The sequence below is a fragment of the Schistocerca gregaria genome, chromosome 2, assembly GCF_023897955.1.
Source record: "Schistocerca gregaria isolate iqSchGreg1 chromosome 2, iqSchGreg1.2, whole genome shotgun sequence".
NCBI classification, from domain to species: Eukaryota; Metazoa; Arthropoda; class Insecta; order Orthoptera; family Acrididae; genus Schistocerca; species Schistocerca gregaria.
Window position 1 is genome coordinate 245,589,438 of NC_064921.1, and position 21,880 is coordinate 245,611,317.

At 38.6% G+C, this 21,880-nt stretch overlaps 1 protein-coding gene across 2 annotated transcripts in view; it reads right to left on the reverse strand.

Moving 5' to 3' along the window:
• Positions 1-951: 951 nt before the first annotated feature.
• Positions 952-21,880, reverse strand: part of LOC126336779 (sphingomyelin phosphodiesterase-like) — a 338,554-nt gene continuing 317,625 nt past the window's right edge. For both annotated transcript variants that reach the window (XM_050000797.1, XM_050000796.1), the window contains exons 9-11: positions 21,660-21,840; positions 14,625-14,815; positions 952-1,330 (exon numbers count right to left, since the gene is read on the reverse strand). In XM_050000797.1, coding sequence (XP_049856754.1) covers positions 1,168-1,330; positions 14,625-14,815; positions 21,660-21,840 — 535 coding nt within the window. In that variant the 3' untranslated portion in view covers positions 952-1,167. The remainder of the gene's footprint in view (positions 1,331-14,624; positions 14,816-21,659; positions 21,841-21,880) is intronic.

Consider the following 21,880-nt stretch of genomic DNA (forward strand, 5'->3'; position numbering starts at 1 on the left):
ACTCTGATCTTCAACAGTCAATGGCTGCTTGTGATGCCTGCAAGGAGGAACATCTAAAAATAACATTAAGGCTACATGATGATAAAACAACAAATTCAAAGTGCTGGCCGGCCGCGGTGTTCTCGCGGTTCTAGGCGCGCAGTCCGGAACCGTGCGACTGCAACGGTCGCAGGTTCGAATCCTGCCTCGGGCATGGATGTGTGTGATATCCTTAGGTTAGTTAGGTTTAAGTAGTTCTAAGTTCTAGGGGACTAATAACCACAGCAGTTGAGTCCCATAGTGCTCAGAGCCATTTGAACCATTTTCAAAGTGCTGTTTTCTGTCATTGATAGTTATTCTTGCAATATGTTTTCCTGTCAGTAATCAGGAAACTGTTGTGATTACTGTGCTGGGAGTGCATTAAGTCGACAGTAAACTAGTGTTAGGTACAAGGGAACTGTGTAATAATGACATGAATGGACTGTGTAGACTTGCTACCGATGAATGCTGCTTATAGCATAGAAAGGTAAGGTCGTTTTACTTGGTTGTTTAATGACATTATTTGGAAGAAAATTAGGACAGTTTCTACTAAATTAACCAGTGGAATAACACTAAAAGAGTTTTTAATTGGCGGAGACTGGTCATCACTTCATAAGACTATGTGGAATTGTAAAAAATTTAACCGAAGCATTTTGTGTTTGTCATTAAACTGGATGACTATCAACAAAAAGCAATTTATGATTATGAGACTTCAGTTCTGAAGTTGCCTCTAAGAAACTTCAAACTGCTTAAGAAAAATACATATTATTATGCAATTTATGTAACTGAACACTGACACACTTGTAATTATTCTTGGTTGAAGTTGAGCAAACACAACAGTCTTCTTTGTGAGGTACGGCTCTTTTCAAAATCAATGATTTTCCTTGGAGAATAAAAATTCCAAATGATTTCTTTGGTTTACAGAAACACATATTTAAAAAAAAATGTTTTATTCACAGTTTTAGAGTGACTGACTCATTGCTTCCTAGAATTGAATGACCACAAAAATTATAGCACATTAAACTAAATGAATATTCTGCAGTCATCAAAAGCTTAGTGATTTTTCACTCTCTTCGTTACTGCTTCACTAGTTTCATGTTGTAATGTGTTGGTTAGAAGGTAGTTTCATCTTTGTGGCTTTCTTTTAAATTACTTATTCAGAATTTTTGCTCTTCCAGGCATACTGGCTGTTATTTCGTCACATTTAGTAGTATCTCTGAAATAGGATGTAACAATAGTGCATAGTTGACTTCTCTGGCAATTTGCATCACAGCCTGATGCCAAACTTGGATCTCCCTCTTTCACAGAGTATCTGAAACAAATTTGATTAATGCAGAATTATTTTTAAAAACATGTAATTTAGGGACAAGGTATGAAGGCAACATCAGAAGTCATTGGTTAAATAGCATACTAACTGATGAAAATGTACTTTATATACCAATTTAGGAACATGGTTTTTTCAACATGATAACAGTATTGTTGTTGACAACTTTAAAACCAAAGTAACGGTGATTATGGATCAATACCTTATACAGTGAGATACACTGATCCTACTTGGACAATAATTAGGTTACCTTCTGTTTCAAAGAAAACTTAGAAGGACAAAGACAGCACATTTACAATAGTTTTCTTTAATATGCTTGTTGTTGAACTGAATTAGTAATATCATTAAAAATATTACCTTATTCTCTCAGAAAGAAGTAATATTTCTCAGAAGGAAAAAACCAAAATAGTAACCAGTACCTTTATGCAAATTATGGGATGATGAGCTTCTGGGCTATTATGTTAAAGATTACAATTACTGAGACAATTCATTGGAAGTCAAATTAGTATTTTGACTGCTTGTATCTCAGATCAAACATTTTCAGTTATCATCTTTTTTCACACTCCCACATTTCTTTTCCTAGTTGTAAAAATATGTGTTTAACACATTAGCTGTACATCAATAATAAAATTACAAGAAGGGGAAAGTGTGTTTTATAGTAAGTAACCAGCTGCTATTACATTAGTATGAGGTCCATACAGATGTAAGAAAAACAAAACATTAAAAGGTCAGCACTTGAGAAGGAGTGAGTACAGTCTAATGCTACTTTGATATGACAAGGTTTACTTTAAGATGACTTATGGATGGCAGAATAAAATAGCAGTGCTATAAACATAAGAATCATGCTTATTAAAGAGAACATTTTCTATGTGTTGCGGGAAATACCTCTCCATAATTGTCTCAAACTGGGTGAGTTTCTAGAAGCTTATGCTGACCAACAACCAAAAACTGTTTGTCTCAATGAGTTAATAAAATTAGGCCTCAAGTTGGGAGTGGTACAACACTGATTCAAGACAGGCAGCAACCAAACAATGAAGTGAGCAGTATGAGGGATTCGAAAGACAACATATCATTAACTATATTATATCAAAATGTCTAGGGTCTAATTAGTATGATTGCTGAACTAGATGTGCTTTTGATGGATCAATTAAAGGTTCAAATGGCTATGAGCACTATGGGACTTAACATCTCAGGTCAGCAGTCCCCTAGAACTTAGATCTACTTAAACCTAACTAACCTAAGGACATCAACACATCCATGCCCGAGGCAGGATTCGAACCTGCGACCATAGCGGTCGTGCGGTTCCAGACTGAGGCGCCTAGAACCGCTCGGCCACCAGCGGCCGGCTGAACAATTAAAGGATATTTCAGTTTTATGTATGAGTGAGCACTGGCTAAAAGAAAACCAAACTTGTACAGCCAGAATAACAGGATTTGAAATTTCCAGAATGAGAATTTCACTCTGCAGCGGAGCGTGCGCTGATATGAAACTTCCTGGCACATTAAAACTGTGTTCCTGACCGAGACTCGAACTCAGGACCTTTGCCTTTCACGGGCATGTGCTCTACCATCTGAGCTACCGAAGCACGACTCACGTCCGGTACTCACAGCTTTTACTTCTACCAGTATCTCGTCTCCTACCTTCCAAACTTTACGGAAGCTCTCCTGCAAGTGCTAGTTCTGCAAGGTTTGCAGGAGAGCTTCTGTAAAGTTTGAAAGGTAGGAGACGAGATACTGGCAGAAGTAAAAGCTGTGAGAACCGGGTGTGAGTCATGCTTTGGTAGCTCAGATGGTAGAGCACTTATCCATGAAAGGCAAAGGTCTCAAGTTTGAGTCTCGGTCGGGCACACAGTTTTAATCTGCCAGGAAGTTTCAGGATTTGAAATGATCAGCAGCTCTTGTAGAGAGAATTTTAAAGGGGGAGGAACATGTGTATATGTGAAGCAAGGAATTGAATGTAAATAAATTAAACTCAGTAAGATAAAACACATTGAAAAAGAGTTCAAATACAGTATGTGGAAACTTATAGAACCCAAAATAATTATTATGTGCATATATCATTCCCCATCAGGCAACTTTATGACATTTTTAGACAGTGTTGAAAGACTTATTAGTGTATTAAGACATTTTACAGAGAGCATTATTGTACTTGGTGATTCCAATGACAACTTTAAAATCAACTGTCAAAAAGTATCAAAACTAAACAGTTTGTTATATTCACAAAATTTAGCACCATCTGTCCATGAATGCACTAGATATGGAAAACACTCTGAAATGATAATAGATCAAATATTTTTTGACTTGCAAAAGTTAGATCATGTTATTAAAGTAACTGACACAGGGTTCTCAGACCACAAAGCAATAAAATTCTATATAAATAAAGTACTGGGCACAAATTCTAGAATATGTGAGAAATATATCTACAGAAGATGTATCAATGAGGACAATATCAGGGTTTTTAATAATTTACTAAAAAACTCAGACTGCGATTTAGAGAAACTCGACAGAATGGATATGAAATTCAAGTCATTTTTAACTTGTTTAAATATAACTATGAAATTACATTCCCTCTTAAGAAAATTAAAATAAAAAGCAAGCCTAATACTTTGGGTAACACAGGGGATATGGAAATCTGGAGAGCGACTTAGGAAGCTAAGTAAATCAGCCAGGCTAAATCCAGCTCTGAAGCAGTATGTCACCTGTCACAGGAAATTGTACAGGAAAGTCATTACTGAAGCAAAAAAGTTACATAATGACTCATACATTGGTAGAAGCAAGGGTAACAAGAAAATGATATCAGTTTGGAATGTGATAAATACAACTGTAGGCAGAAGTAAAGTAAGAGACAGCAGCTTTGTTATTAAAAGTGAAGACAAAACAATAAGTGGTCCTTTACGTATTGCCAATATATTCAACCTTCATTATGCAAGTATTGTACAAAGCCTCATAAAAACCCAAAGACAAACAAAGATTAAACATAACATCTCCACAAATGATAAAACTATGTTCTTATACCCTGTAAGTGTACAAGAAGTACAGAATGCAATCAACAAACTAAAAAATAAATTATCTTGTGGCACTGATGGCATTCCAGATAAAGTACTTAAACACAGCATAAATATTGCTCGTTCCCTTGTAGACATAATTAATGCCTCTTTCAGCACTGGCACTTTCCCTAAAGAACTAAAGCTGTCAATAATAAAACCATTATATAAAAATGGTGATCCTCATGATGTAAAAAACTTCAGACCCATATCCTTGATATCCTGCTTCTCAAAAGTTATTGAAAGAATAATGCATGAAAGACTCTCCGCTTTCCTGAACGCAAGTAGAATATTAATCAGTGAGCAAAATGGCTTCAGAAAAATAGGTCAACTGGAACAGCTGTATATAATTTCCTAAAACCTTTCCTGATCTCTATAGATCATAATGAAGTAAACTGTGGGGTGTTTCTAGATTTATCAAAGGCATTTGATGTTATCGATCATGAATTGTTGCTTGAGAAATTATATTGCTATGGTGTATGTGGTACTGTTCATAGCTGGTTTAAATCATACCTGTGAGAAAGATACCAGAAAGTAGAAATAGTTCACAAAGAAACCTCTCACTTTTCAGAATATAAGAAAGTTAGTAATGGAGTGCCACGAGGTTCTGTGCTGGGACCCCTCTTGTTCTTGATTTTCATAAATAACCTACCAAACTGTTTAACACTAGCTAATGCTGTATTGTATGTGGACGATACAAGTCATTTTATTAAAGCTCAAAATGAGACTGACTTGCAACACAAAGTAGAAATAACAAAATAAGAAGCAGGAAAATGGTTTAGAGATAACTGTTTATTTGTGAAAATAATAATAAAAAAACAGTATGGATGAATTTCAGCCATGTATTGAATAAAGTAAAGCCGAATAAATTTTTGAAACTTGGTGAACAGTAGATTTTACAAACTTCAGACACAAAATTTTTAGGTATCTGGTTAGATGAGCATCTAAAGTGGGATAAACATATTGAAATGCTCAATAAAAAGGTAAGTAAATGCTGCTATATACCCAGAATGCTGGAAAACTGCTGCAGTGAAAAAATAGTAATATGTGCTTATTATGCTCTTATGCATAAGCTATTGCAGTATGGTGTCTTATTTTGGGGTAATTCACGTCTGGCAATGTGGTCATTCATTATACAAAAATGAGCATTAAGAATAATGAAAGGGGCTGCACCAAGAGAGCCCTGCAGGGAAATTTTCAAAGAATTTCAAATAATGTCGCTTCCATCTTTATATATCTACGAAAGTATCTACTTTTTAAAATCTCACCCCCAATTTTCTTCTTTAAATAGTGAGTGCCATGACTACCCAACAAGACACAGGAATGATTTCCACAGAGAAACACACAAAACAGCCCAATATCACAAAAGTGCAGTATATCACCCCAAAATTCTTTTGAGTGCCCTTCCCTTAAGCATCCAAAAGTTAAAAAAGTTTTACATTTTAAAAATGAGCTTAAAATGTTATTAAGAGAATGTTTTTACAGTTTTACAGAGTACATGGATTTTCAGAACATAGTGACATAGAGGTCAATGATAATGATAATTCATATTTGAACAAATGTATGAAAATAGTCTGCCTGTGCACACTATAATTAATTAATTATTGTTTGTTCTGTTATTCTCTGCTAGAGTGGTCAATGATATTGATAAGTCATATCTGAAAAGGAAATGTATGAAATAGTATGCACTATAAATAATTAATTATTGTTTGTTTTGTTATTATCTACTATATGCTGCATGATATATATATTTATATTTGTTTTAGCACCATAGGCCTATGTTATTAATTTATTGTATAATTACAAACTCATATAATGTAACATGACAACTCCTATATCATTGTATATGAAAAAAATGGATGCTCAATAAATGAATGAATGAATGAGTATGATGAAGATCAGTGTATCCTAATCTGCTAACAGCATTTAGAACATGAGTCTCAATTCCATGCATGATTCACGAATCCAGAGAAGACTTTCTTGCAGGATTAGGAAGGACAACATTTCTGCATTCATTAACTCAGTTAAGTTCATATTGGTAATTTTGAAATTTGCATCTAAATTATGCATATTATCTCACAAATGAGCAAGTTTTCTTCATGTGAGGAATGAAAAGTTTTATATATGTTAAGCCCTGAATGATTTTTTTTTTCAAATTATGTTGCAAAAAATATTTTTTTGATACATACTGTAATGAATGAAATTATATATAGACAGATAAAGACTGCTTTTAATGCGTTAAAAATTTTTGAAGGTCACCAATAACAAATTCCTGTGTATACTTGTGCACTGGACTTTTGGAACTTGGAGTAATTTTTTGGTTTATGTGTAGCTATGGAGACTAGTCATTTATTTCACATTGGTTTCCTGTGAACATAAATCTTGAAGGAGCTGGCAGGAGTACAGTGAATGTATTTTATCTTGTACCACTGGTGAGCACTTGTTACTCAGCTGATGAACTGTCATCACTTTCAGTCTCTAATGAAGTAACATCACATTCTTCTTCACTTTCTGAGCTGCTAAATTCAGTGTCAAACTAAGGAACTATAGTGATACTTTTTTGAAAGCATTGTCTAAACAACAATATAGGAGAGGGTCTGAAAGCATGCGTTTCGCTGTCAAGTATCCAAAGCTGCACACAGTGAAGACGATATCTAGTGGCAACCAAAACACGACAGCCAGGCTATAAATGTAGTACCAGATGCTATTTAGTGGCCAAAATCACCCATCTCTTAGAAGATAGCCTTGTAAGAATCCAATAAGGTTCCTAAATTAAAAACCAAAGAATGCCACGCACGCTCTTTTAATATTATTATGTTCAATTTAATATTATTATGTTCAATGTCTTGAATGAATTATTGTGAGTTAAATAAGTGCTTACAAATATTAAATTTGCACTCCGAAAATATCTGACCTTGCCTGGTAAAGATGATGTTCATTTGGGAATTACTGAGGTGTGGTTTGTTTCTGTGCTAGAGAAGGGTATGAAATTCATCCATTATGCCTACCCTAGACCTCGGGTTATTCTATACATCAGTCTGTCATTGCAACCATGATTTCAGGAGGGGAGACGGTGGAATATCACAATGTAGCCAAAGGTTTACATATGATTTTTTTCCTGTTTCATATTCAGCTACTAAATATCACTAAAAGCTAATCCAAGATAAGATTTATAGGTAGTATATTTCCTGAAACTTTATGACAGCAAACTGTACTGAAAGATGTGTTTTGGAGAAATCCTTAATGCTGCATGTGTTAGATTTGCTGCAGGCTCAAATTTTTTGTGTTTTCAATTCTATACTTGAGACATTTAATGCTTCGTGTGTGACCGGTCTGCAGGATTTGTGGATTAACACAAGGAAACAGTGATTTTTCTATGATGTCACAGATCTTGTGCTGTGATTGTGATTTTTGGATGAATAAATAAATATTGAATTGTGATCAGATAAGGCACTGACAAAATAAAACAATCTTAATTCATTGATTCTCTACCATGTTCACACAATATAACAAACACATTCCTGAGAGAGAGCTCTTGGTGGCTGTATGTGCATAACATCTAATATTACAGAACATACTTCTCTTAAATTAATTAATATTTCAAAAAATGCAATGGTGGGGAGAAAATTGTAGAAAGAAGAACGCAAACTAATGAACTTTGATACATCTCTATGTACTGGATGTCCCAGTTATCTGATGACCACCTGTGTGGGGCAGTAGATGCTGAGCAGTGAACACTCCATTGCCCAGAGATGAGATGTCGTGTTGCCCATCTACTGCTGCATTACAACATGACTACATTTAAAATATAAGCAAATAAATCTTGTACTCACCCATGTCAAGCAAGGAGATACTGGAACTGCCTGCCATTATTTTCCATGCATTTCTAACGTCTACTCAAGAAATTGTTAATCACATGGTGTAATCCTCTCTGAGATATTGAATTAATTGGTTCACGGGTATTATCCTTTAGTTCCTCTATTGTGTGAGGATTTGTTGTGAACACTTTGTCCTTCAGTGCACCCCATAAATAAAAATCGCACAGAGTTAAATCAGGACTTCTAGTGGGCCACATATTGTTACTAAACACTCTTTCATTGAACACATCATGAATTGCATGCAAACAAACATTTGCTGTATGAGCCCTTGCTGAATCCTGTTGAAAAGTGCGAAGCTTCATTCTCTTTTACTCAGTTCATTAAGAAATGCTCACAAAATGTTTTGCACATATATTTCACTTGTAACTGTGTCATTAAAAAAAAAAAGTTGGGCCTGTTATTCTGTCGCCACTAACTGCACACCACACCCCAATTATCTGATCATGAAGGGCTTTCCTCATGAAGAACAACAGGCCTATATGCACTCTAATGTTGACAGTTTTGGAAATTAACATACCCTTATAAATGAAACCAAGCCTCATTTGTAAACAGAAGGAGGTAAGGATTGATTTCACCACCATGCACTTGTTTTAAAACCCATTCGCAAAACTTAACCCTGTGCTCAAGATCAACAGGTTGAAGTTCTTGTAGTACTTATATTTTATAGGTCCTTAGCCCAAGAAGCTTAGCACTTCTTTGTACATAGGTGCACAATATTTGAGTGTGCTGTGAAATACATCTAAGAGAGTTTTTAGGGGAATTTGCCAGGCGGTATGCAATGTAATTAAGATGAGCTTCTGTGAACACTGTGTGTCGTCGTTTACACTTCTTGTATTGAGCACTTCCTGTTTCATGAAATTTATTCACTAATTTGCAAACTGCATCACAAGTGGGAACTTCTGTTTAAAAAATGTCTGTATGCACATACAAATTGTAAATACTGAATAATTTGCTCTTGCCATTGTTGTATTTTCAAACTTCACTGTTAAATTTGTGATGCCTGTTCACTGCTCAAATGACACTGGCTGACAAGGCATGTATGTCTGTATGGCCTTCAGGCAGTGAGAGCATAGTGTAGTCCCATGGGACTCATTTGATTGGCAGGTGCAGCTTCCTTCGCCGGCCTGCAACACCCCGGGCAGCCGGTCATCATATAAATGGAGCACCCTGTATTACACTGTCTTAACTCCTGCACTTATATTTTGTATATGATTCTCTAATTGGTGACGTGTCATAACTGACACTTAATTACAACAAATCGTAGCAAGAATGATGCATGTCTGATACAGCTTCAATGCACCATTACCTTAAAATGGCATACTTTCATAACACACAAGCTATAATACAAATACGAAAAATACAAAATTTCTTTAACCAGCAATACAATGGTTCTCTTCATTTTCTTATGACAAATTGTACCAGTAATGACACATTTTCAATGTGCTAGTGTTTTGAAACAGCATGAATTTATAGTATGTAAGCTATAAAATATAACCCACAAAACATGGGCTTCAACTGATGAGGCCAAAATCCAATATGGCATGTTCAAATTTCTGCATGTGATGTAGGATAGCTAGACTGAAGAGACCAGTCTACAGGGAGACCCATAAGAGCTGCAGTCTGTGGAAGCCATGCCCCCAACCCTCTGCTACACTGAGCTTAACCACCACTGAGATTACACTCCATATACAAGAGAATGGGATCTCACAATGTTCAATCCTGAGTGTCCCTCTCTTTTTTAGGTGTGGTCAATGGTCTTGCATTAGCAGTAGGATCATCAGTATCTCCTCCTCCCCCCCCCCCCCCCCCCCTATATGATGATGATTTTTGTATTTCCTTCTGCCCCTCTTCTTTGTTGTGGCTGAATGCTGGCTGCAGGGAGCTATACGGAAGGTGCCCTCACTCACAGCTTTCAGTTTTCGGCTGCCAAGACTTGCGTCAGGCACTTCTGTCATTCTCGTAATGCCCATCCCCAAACAGAACTTTACCTCAATGACCAACTAGTAGATGTAGTGGAGACTTACTGCTTTTTGGGACTGGTATTTGATGCCTGCTTAACTTGGTTTCCCCATCTCTGTCAGCTTACGGGTAAGTGCTGGCAGCACCTTAATATTATTTGATGCCTGAGCCACACTGCTGCAGCTGTACAAAGCTCTCATACAATCCCGTATTGACTATGGGAGCCTGATGTATGGTTCAGTATTGCCCTCTGCACTGCATCTGCTGGACCCTATTCAACACTGTGGAATTCGGTTCGCGACAGGAACCTTCTGAACTAGCCCCGTGAACAGCCTCTATGTGGACGTTGGCATTCCTCCATTGTGGCTCCAGTCCTGCTGGCTTCACTTATGCCCATGTTGGATGTACTGAACTGTGCTCCTAACTGGCTGGCTGCAGTGTTTTCACTGCAGAGTTGGTAGCCATCTATTGTGCTCCTGAGCACATCCACCCCTGTGCCGGTGAGTCCTTTGTCATCTGTAGTGACTCCTTAAGCAGCCTACAAACTCTCAACAAATGCTTCCCTTTACATCCTTTGGTAATAACTGTCCAGGAGCTCTTTATGCCCTCGGGAACAGTGGACATTTAGTGATCTTCATTTGGACCCCAGGACATGTCAGGATATCAGGCAATGAACTTTCTGACAGACTGGCCAAACAGGATACTGGTAAACCAACTCTAGAGATCAGCCTGCTGGGGACTGATCTCTGATTGGTCTTCTACTACAAAGTTTTTGTGATTTGGGATATTGAATGGTGCAGCCTCAGTACCCCAAACAAACTCCATGTTATAAAGGAGACAATGAATGTGTGGCGGTCATCCATGCGAGCCACTTGCAGGGACTCTGTTGTCCTTTGGCAGCTCCGCATTGGCCGTACTTCACTAAAAAATGGTCACCTCCTCCATTGCGAGGACCCACCTCAGTGTCGCTGTGGCTCCTGTATAACTGTCATCCACCCCTTGTTAGATTGCCCAATTTTAGCCACTCTGCAGGGGACTTTTGACCTACCCGGCAGTCTACCTAAGGTGTTTGGCGACATTGCCTCAATGGCCAATTTAGTTTTATGTTTTATATGTGAGGGTTCTTTTTTTAATTATTGTACCATCTAAGATTGGGCACCTGCCTTTCTCTTCCAGGCCTCCACTATTACTTTGCATTTTGCTTGTCTTGTTGTTTGTCTTTTCCCTATGTGTGTTCTTCTCACCATGTCTTTTAGGCTAGTGATTTTAGTATGTTGTGGAGTGGCTGGCTTATCCTTTTTTGTCCTGGTGATCAGTCAGCCAAAGCCATCTGCTATGTCATTTTACTGCCTTTCCTTTTAGTGTACGTCTCCCCCTTTGGTTTGCTTCTTTCATTTTCTATTTCAGTGTGGTTCCCCCTTACTTTTACCCACTTTTACTTGTCCCAACTCCTTTTTTTTAAATTGTTTTACCTTGACACTTGTTTGCTTGCGGAGAAATGAACTGATGACCCTGTAGTTTGGTCCCTTTACACCCCAAACCAACCAACCAACTACCTATTAAAAAACCATCAGTCAATATCATCAGTTCCAAAACATTGACTGTCATTATGTAAATTAGTATTGGGAAATATTTGAAATATGTCCTGCTCCATCTCAGAGACTACAACTACAAGCCACATCTGATTTGACCCCTAAAATGATGCTTAGAAAGATAAAAGCTGATTGATATACAACCCTGTATAACAGTCTTACAACATACTGAAGGAGAAAACAAAAAGTTAATGTGAAGACTTGGGCCCTCACAGTCTCATCTTCTCAACAGCAGGAAACCAATAATTTCTTGTTATCATAGTTATTCATGCAACATCTAAATAAAAGGTTTGGGGCTGAGTAAATCCAAAGTGGCATACTTTACTATAAATTATTTGAATTTGTACCATATGTACCTGAGTATAAGAGGCTTTTTCCTCTTTTCTTTCTTTCTTTCTTTTTTATAAAAAAAAAGAAAAAGAGGGTCCTTGAGAAAAATTTATTTTTAACAAATTCTGATTGATGAAAATTACAAACTTTTTCTAACATAAAGCATCTGCCTAAAACATTAGCATTATATCAATTTTAAACTTAGACTATTCACTGATTTCCTACATTTTGATAATGAAAGGAGTAATAAAATAAATAAAGAGAAGCTGTTTACACTAATTTTTATCTTCACTAGCTTCTTTGCCTACTAAACCTTATGCCTGGGTATCACTATTCTTAAGCACCTCTATCATCCTAATTACAATGTGTAATTTATATCTTCATTGTCACAAATACTTGCCTGTTCCCTCTGAATATATTATGATTTCTGAAGCAGTGGTTGCAGTGGGACCTGAGAACACAGCTGTTTCCTTTACCAAATGATTTTGCCTTCATCCCTACCATCTGTACCGCCCACAAAGCTTTCACTATTAAAAATTAGAATGGCTCTTTACAAATCCTCAAACAGTTCATGAAGGATGAAGACTGAAAGGCTGCAGCAACAGCCATATCAGGACTGGATGTAGGTAAAGAATATGCATCAAATGTGGAACTGACAGTTTCCTATAACAGGACCATTATTGTCCACACTGCAGAACTCATCTCAGTCTGTTTGCCTTTTGCAAGTAGCATTCTATCCATGAATCATCTGTCCGCCCCAGTAGCTGAGTGGTCAGCGCGACAGACTGTCAATCCAAAGGGCCCGGATTCGATTCCCTGCTGGGTCGGAGATTTTCTCCTCTCAGGGACTGGGTGTTGTGTTGTCCTAATCATCATCATTTCATCCCCATCAATGCGCAATTCACCGAAGTGGCGTCAAATCGAAAGACTTGCACCAGGTGAACGGTCTACCCGATGGGAGGCCCTCGTCGCATGACATTTCATTTTATGAATCATCTGAGCTGATCAAACTGCACAACTAGAGCTTCAGTCTCCTCAAGTTTTTCTCCTGCAGTTGCCAACTCAGTACGTTATCCCACAATTCTGTACTGTAGCACCTCTGGAAGAAGGGTTTGACTGAGAACTGTCATGTCAAGTTAGCAAAGTTGTGCTAAGGTTGGTCTACCTACTAACTGAAATTGCATGCTAATTAGAGCATTACAAATATATGAGAATTAGCAAGAGAAAAGAAATAGCAGCCTGTAGCTGGAAGATTGCTGGTGGGGCAAATTTACCTTACCTGGTAAGAACATTGCCAATAAATGGCAAAAAAAAAAAAAAAAAAAAAAAAAAAAAAAAAAAAAAAAAAAAAATCTTGAATGACTCTAAGTACAGGACACACTTTTAACAAGTTAGATGGTTCAATATAGACAAGTATTTCATTATAAAGATGAAGTTTCGATATCGTATATATACTTTAATAATGGTTGAAACTCATTTTCCAAGATCTATATTTTCCAAAGTATTACATGTACAAATATGATTGCTGCATGACTAGGACTGTAAACTCATCAATTTGGCATTTGGCAGTTGAAAAATGTCCTACAAGTGCCTCTTTGCCCACATGATAGATGCTCAGGCAGTAATCAAGTTCATCCATGCCTTATGTAGCAATATTCTGTCAATGGTCATCACCACAGTATTGATGTGTTCTCTGTGCTTTCCCAGTACTCATGGCGGGAAAAGGGGGGGGGGGGGGTTGTGTGCATAAACACAATCATTAAAAGTGACAAGGCATTAGGTAAGGTGACCTACAAGGTCAAGGGAACAAACAACGTGGAAGTTTGTCATTTAGGTAGCGATTAACACTGATGCTCCAATGAGGGTATATCCCATCTTATTCTTTTCCATAATTCCTTCAGAATGTACTCCGTTCCATTGTAACAAATAAACATCTTACATTTCCAACACACAAAAACTCCTTTCTTACTTTGTTGCCATTTTGTCCAGGCACTGCACTTGCAACGCTAACAGATGGTCACAACAACTGGGCGAGTTCACAGTTCTAATCATGCACCTATCATATTTATACATTTAATGCTTCAGAAAATGTAAATCTTTGAAAATGAAAGACTCATTTGTAGTAGTACAGTATATGAAAAGATATAAAAAATGAATGCATTTCTATTAATAGGAAATATAGTGAGAAAATCATAGAAATGAGACACACACATCAACGTCAACAGTTTAGGCTAAGAAAGATATGGTAAAAAGGAAACAAAAGTAACAAAATTTAATAAAACTAAAAACTGTAAAAAATGTGACTCATTAGGTGCATTTTAACATTGCATACTGAAGTTACACATCTAATTTCTTCTAGATTGTCAATTATCTCCACATACTTGGCCAACAGGAGACAAGTGTTTTTCAAATACATCAGATTTTTGCTCACTGTGTTATGTTCTCTATCACTAATCTAGAAAATGGCATATTCAGCTTACCCATAGTATTGCTGTATGATCTCGGGAGTCTCAGCCATTCTATGGACTAATTTGTCCAATTCAGTCAAATTCATAGACTCCACACCATAAGCTTCTCGGAAAGAGTAAAGTTTGTACCAGTTAGGCTCAGTATTTGGGTCAAGGTTGGCTTCAGTAAGGTTAAACATCCAAGAAGTGTAATCCACAACAGCCTGTATTTGAGATGAAACATTGTACTACAATATGGATTCTTAAAATTTTTAATTTTTTAAGAATTATCTCAATGTTTTTGAGATTGACTCTGTCCTTTTTTAATTAATTAGAGCAAAATACAAACATGTAAAGATAATACAAAAATTACAGACTACAAAAATAATAGGTTTTTCTTGTTACTGTTTATAATGGGAAAAAGCTTCAGACATTTTTAATAGCTAAGCAGGTAACATGGATGAAAAAATAGCAGATAAGCAGTTTACTGAAACTCAAAGTAGCAGTAACAACTGTTTGAATTGCTCAGCAAAACAATAAATTTTGGAAAAGCATGTTAAATGCTTATTGTTGTATCTTTACTATAATTTTTATGTGCATTGTTTGGGAGAATGAATCAACAGAGTAAGTGAGGAACATGAGGCAAATGTTGATGATATGTCCATTAGCCTGCAGCAGTCAATCAAGGCATGCGATGAGAGGATCTCTTCCTTATTGTTAACAGTTATTAACAGGCCAAGCATGTAAATTGTGTCACTAGTTGTCATTGTTTCTTCAAGTTGTCAGTGCAAAAATAATTGAGAGAATGCATGAAGATTTTTTTACCAAAAGGAGCCTTTCAATTATTTGAATCAAGCTACTGTAGGGAAGAATACTTTATTGCTAACAAGGAAGCAAGCTATCAGTCTGAATTGAGTATGAATGTGTCATAAAAGATAAAGACATGTAAAATAATTAAAAATGTGTGCCAACATTTTCTGCAGTGGAATTACTGTCAGAAGGCAACAGAGTGTCACCAATTTTTGATCTACATTCCTGGAAATGGAAAAAAGAACACATTGACACCTGTGTGTCAGACCCACCATACTTGCTCCAGACACTGCGAGAGGGCTGTACAAGCAATGATCACACGCACAGCACAGCGGACACACCAGGAACCGCGGTGTTGGCCGTCGAATGGCGCTAGCTGCGTAGCATTTGTGCACCGCCGCCGTCAGTGTCAGCCAGTTTGCCGTGGCATATGGAGCTCCATCGCAGTCTTTAACACTGGTAGCATGCCGCGACAGCGTGGACGTGAACCGTATGTGCAGTTGACGGACTTTGAGCGAGGGTGTATAGTGGGCATGCGGGAGGCCGGGTGGACGTACCGCCGAATTGCTCAACACGTGGGGCGTGAGGTCTCCACAGTACATCGATGTTGTCGCCAGTGGTCGGCAGAAGGTGCACGTGCCCGTTGGCCTGGGACCGGACCGCAGCGACGCACGGATGCACGCCAAGACCGTAGGATCCTACACAGTGCCGTAGGGGAATGCACCGCCACTTCCCAGCAAATTAGGGACACTGTTGCTCCTGGGGTATCGGCGAGGACCATTCGCAACCGTCTCCATGAAGCTGGATTACGGTCCCGCACACCGTTAGGCCGTCTTCTGCTCATGCCCCAACATCGTGCAGCCCGCCTCCAGTGGTGTCGCGACAGGCGTGAATGGAGGGACGAATGGAGACGTGTCGTCTTCAGCGATGAGAGTCCCTTCTGCCTTGGTGCCAATGATGGTCGTATGCGTGTTTGGCGCCGTGCAGGTGAGCGCCACAATCAGGACTGCATACGACCGAGGCACACAGGGCCAACACCCGGCATCATGGTGTGGGGAGCGATCTCCTACATTGGCCGTACACCTCCGGTGATCGTCGAGGGGACACTGAATAGTGCACGGTACATCCAAACCGTCATAGAACCCATCGTTCTACCATTCCTAGACCAGCAAGGGAACTTGCTGTTCCAACAGGACAATGCACGTCCGCATGTATCCCGTGCCACCCAACGTGCTCTAGAAGGTGTACGTCAACTACTCTGGCCAACAAGATCTCCGGATCTGTGCCCCATTGAGCATATTTGGGACTGGATGAAGCGTTGTCTCACACGGTCTGCACGTCCAGCACGAACGCTGGTCCAACTGAGGCGCCAGGTGGAAATGGCATGGCAAGCCGTTGCACAGGACTATATCCAGCATCTCTACGATCGTCTCCATGGGAGAATAGCAGCCTGCATTGGTGCGAAAGGTGGATATACACTGTACTAGTGCCGACATTGTGCATGCTCTGTTGCCTGTGTCTATGTGCCTGTGGTTCTGTCAGTGTGATCATGTGATGTATCTGACCCCAGGAATGTGTGAATAAAGTTACCCCTTCCTGGGACAATGAATTCACGGTGTTCTTATTTCAATTTCCAGGAGTGTATATGAACCCTTGAAAAGTTTAGATGTGCAGCTATGAGTTTTTCATGACGATCAAGATCAGCCTCATTATGGAAAATAGAAAGTGAAAGTTAGGGAAGATTGTCATTATCCTGTTTCATTACACACTATTTTATTTTCTATATAGCAAAAGCTAATACTTTTATGGACTTCATCAACTGTGTGAAAATACCTTAATTTAGTTAGCTTTGTATGGATCATAAATGATATTATTCACAGTACTAATTACAAGGGGTTTTCTATAAGTAATGCAACAGACTTTTTTCTGAAGGCAGATAGGTTTTATTCAGGATTCCAATCACCATGCGATTTCCAAATCTGTTGGCTACAAAATCCTATTTTTCAACATTATCTCCATTCAATGTGCTGGTCTAATTCCACCTTACTGGGAGGGCCTGTATGCTTGCATGGTACCACTCTACTGATCGATGCTGGAGCCAACATCCTGCTGCATCAATAACCTCTCCATCATCCATGTACTGCTTCCTGTGGATTGCATCCTTTATTGGACCAAACAGATGGCTGTTGGAAGATGTGAGATCTGGTCTGTAGAGTAGACGAGGAAGAACATTCCAATGAAGTTTTGTGAGCTCCATTTGGTGCACAGATATGCCTCACTATTTCCACATGTGTTGGACAAAAGACTCAGTCACATTCATTCTTGTTTTGCAACATTAAGTAAGAAAAGTAATTGAAAAATCTTAAAGCTTCACTACCTAAAGTTTATTGTTTCCTCTCCCACACCGCACAGATTCCCCTGAACTATGTAGGAGGGAATGGTACCACCACCTTAGCTTCCATTCTCACAATCCCTGAGGCCTAAAGCTGCCTGCATATCTGTCACACCTGACACCATTTTCAAAAATTTTCGAGAAGGTGACATATTCTACAATAGTATCTCAGCTGATCAACTATAATATCATCGGCAAATTACAGTTAGAAGAGTTGTTCTACTGAGAATGCCATTTATATGTTCACGCACCAAATTCTACAACCATTAAATAATAAAATAGTGCAAATTGGCATTTTCTGCAACCTATCTAAGGCATTTGACTGTGTGAATCATGATATTCTCCGAATAATTAAGTTTTTTGTTTCTGCCATATAAAAGGTAGTGTCATTTGTCACAAATTTATGTTCTAACTAGTTGGTACTCGTATGACTCTTCTGGTAATGCACCAGTGATGACTATGTTATTCTGAAAATCTAAATCTGCAACAGCCTGTATAGTTTCATGAAGTACTGATAGGTCACAGCACTACACATAGCCTTCAAAATGATGCCTTTAACAGAGGTGCATTCCAAGCAGAGAGCTGCCATTGAGCTTCAATTAGTAAAAAACCAGAGCACCACAGATATTCATAGGCACTTGCAGAATTTCTACGGGGGCCTGACAGTGAAGAAAAGCATAGTGAGTCATTGGGTGGGCATCTGTCATCATCGAAATAAGGTCATAAAAACCTGTCTGATCTCCTGTGTGCCAGCCAGCTACACATTGCTGTGACTCCAGGAATGTTGGAACGTCCAGGAACTCTCATTTGAAGTGATTCATGGATCACAATCAAACAACTCACTAATCAATTGGACTTCTCTGTCAGTTGAGCCAACACACTCGTTCAATGAGTTTGTGTACTTAAAGATGTGTGCCCACTTGGTTCCTTGCCACCTAACAAAAGACATAAAGGACAATGAAGGATCACTTTGCAGAATTGCTTGCATGTTAGGAGGCTGACTGTGGCAATTTTTGTCAACCATTATCACAGGCAATGAAACATAGGTCACCACTTTGAACCGGAAACAAAATAGCAATCCATGGAATGGTGTCACATCACCTGTCCTCCAAAGGAAAAGTTCAAAGCCACATCCTGACCAGTAAGGTCATGGCAACAGTCTTCTGGGGCCTCAAAGGGGTTATTCTGCTTGATTTCTTCCCTCATGGTGCAACCATTGACTCTGAAATGTATTGTCTTAATGTTGGAAAATTGAAGAAATGACTTCAATGCATTCATCACCACAAAAGTGCAAATGGACTTCTCCTAGAAGGAAGGAGGAAATGAAAAGAAACTTCAAGAGTTGAAAGGGTGTGCCATGTTATTTCAGCAATTACAAAACTGAGACAAATTTACCAAGACATTGTCAGTATGATAAATGATTTCCACTATGTTGTTGTACACTATAGACCGTGGGTGCATGCACTGATTCAGTTGGGAAGAGTGTCGTAAGTCTGACCTGATCCCACAAGTTTTGCCAGGGGAAGATTTGAGGATCTTGCCAGCTACCTAACTGTCTCAACATCACACAGACATTTCATAAAGAAATGTACCATGTGTTGTCGACCTTTGTCTTGGTGTAAAATGTCACTATAACAGCACTCCATGAGAGGTAAAATATGGGGGTGCAGGTTGTCTATGACATACCTTTGTGCTCTCAGAGCCCCCTCATTCACTACTACCCATGACCTGAAGTCATACCCAATGGTCCCCACACCACAACTCCAGGAGTAACAACACTGTGTCCCTCCAAAACATTGGAAGAATGGGGCCTCTTCCCATGCTGCTACCATAATCACCAAAGATAGTCATCAATGGTAGTGAAGAACTGCATTTTACCACTGAACACAATGTGATGACATTCATCAGCAGTCTCTGCTTTCCAGTAGCAGCAGAACCCCAAACACAGGATGCAGCATGGTATCGTAAGGCTCTAGTCCACCTTCTGCTAGTCTCTGAGCAATGGTATGCAATGACACAGAATGTTGTTGGGAGACCATACTTGTTCTCATATGCTGGCACAAGTTTTAAGGGGATGTGATGTGCTTGGTGAACATTACGGAGACCTTTACTTGTGGTGGTCTGACATGGTTGACTGAACATCGACGATGAGTAAGCTGACCCTCAGATTCTCACGCAATCCAACGTCAGGCCACTGTCACATCTGAAAGTCCCATAAATCTGGATATTGCATGACTCAACCAGATGGCCAAATGGAGATACCACAATGAAGACTCTTTCAACTTATGTCAGGTGCTGCTAATGTTGCCCCACACAAGTGAGTGGCATCTGCATGTTCTTCACAATGATCACTCTACATCTGATGCTGTCAACACCCTTTTTATACCCTCAAGTTCTGCTAAAAACACTAAACATGAACAACACAAATGCTCTCTGGTGCCCATTTTACCCGTAACAGTGAATTAACTATTTATGTACACATCAATTGTGTGTATTTGATGTACTTACAGTGTTTACAAAAGAAAGTAAACCATACAAGTGATTAATGTAATTAAAGGAAAGAGCAGTGTAGAAAATGACTACTCTCAGTGAGGCAGGGTACTGGAACTGATACTGCAGAAATTGTCTATGTCAGAAGATGGAAGACTGCCATGAACAATGCACTAAACAGATGGGGCAGCCAGTGAGTGCCACCCACACTGCTACATCTGATGGGGGTTCCACATAACAGTTGCAGATATCAACTCACCAGCATTGTACATAACTGTAACTGCTCATGGTCTGTAACTGCTCATAGTTTTGTAGTGATTGCTCATATTTCCAGTTCACTGTTTCATGTTGTTTGCAGACTATAACTGACTGTGTACAGAATGCATTGATCTTTAATTTAAGGAGTTTTTTCTCAGTGCCATTGCTAACATCATAGATTCTTCATTTATGAACTTTCTTTCAAAAACCTTAGAAGGGAGCAATTACCAAGTAGGTTGGGAGTCTGTTAAGAGTCAACTTGTCAAACAAAACACTTAACAGACATAAAAAAATTTGGTGAACAATAAAACTTTACTGAATTGTGATGAACAGGACATATTTATTTGCAACCTTTCTTGAAGTACACTAGTTAATAATTTAAGTAGTTAATATTCACTGTCTCATGTTTCTGATATTAATTCAGTACATCTTCTTCCAAGAAGTTGTGAAGCAGCTGTCAACAGTGCTGTCAAAAGTGATCTGACCTGAGCTGACTTTAATGTAGAGTAAAAGGTACATGTAGCTACTTTTACTTTTCAATGAGTTGGTGTTATATGCTAGAGCCAGATATAAGGGCTGGGATAATCGTGCATCACATCGAAAGTGAAAGCAAGGTTTGGCTGTGGCCTGTCTACCACTAGCCACAGAGAGTTTAATCTGAGCTACCAGAGATGGAAGACAAAAGTACTAGGTGATTATAAGTGAAGAGGCACACAAATATGAAGTCTGGTTGCTGAACGATTGTTCTGGCAGCATGCAACAGCAGGCAGTCATGCAACAGTTTTCTCTTGGTAAAGGCAGAAATATCAAAGGAGGACTAATTTGATCAAAACCCATTTGATCAATAGAATGATCACAATGACACGACTGAGCAGAAGTGTTACAGATTGTACAGAGGGAAACGATCTTTGTGATGTAATATTGGGAGTATAGGTGGCAAACGGATGAATTTGGATATTGTGTGGGTTGGGCACGTGATAGAACACTATTATGAGTGATGGTGTTCAAATTTTTGTACCAATATATGTCAAAAACAATTTTTTTAGTAGCTTATCATCTAATCCTCTTAAAAAGTCCATAGTACCAGCAGGTTATTGTAATGAAAGCAGATTACTCACTCCTGTATTTCCATCCACTTTGTATACTTTGTAATTTGGATTTACATCACTGTATGTCACAAGACTTCCTCCATTGTAAGCAACAATGCTGGCCCTAGATGTATCATCAGAAGCATAGTGCAGCTGAAACCTGTCTTTGTGTGTGTGTCCATTGAATACGGCTGCTATGGTGTACTCAAATCTAAAAATGAATATAAAGATGAATAATAAAAATTAATAAT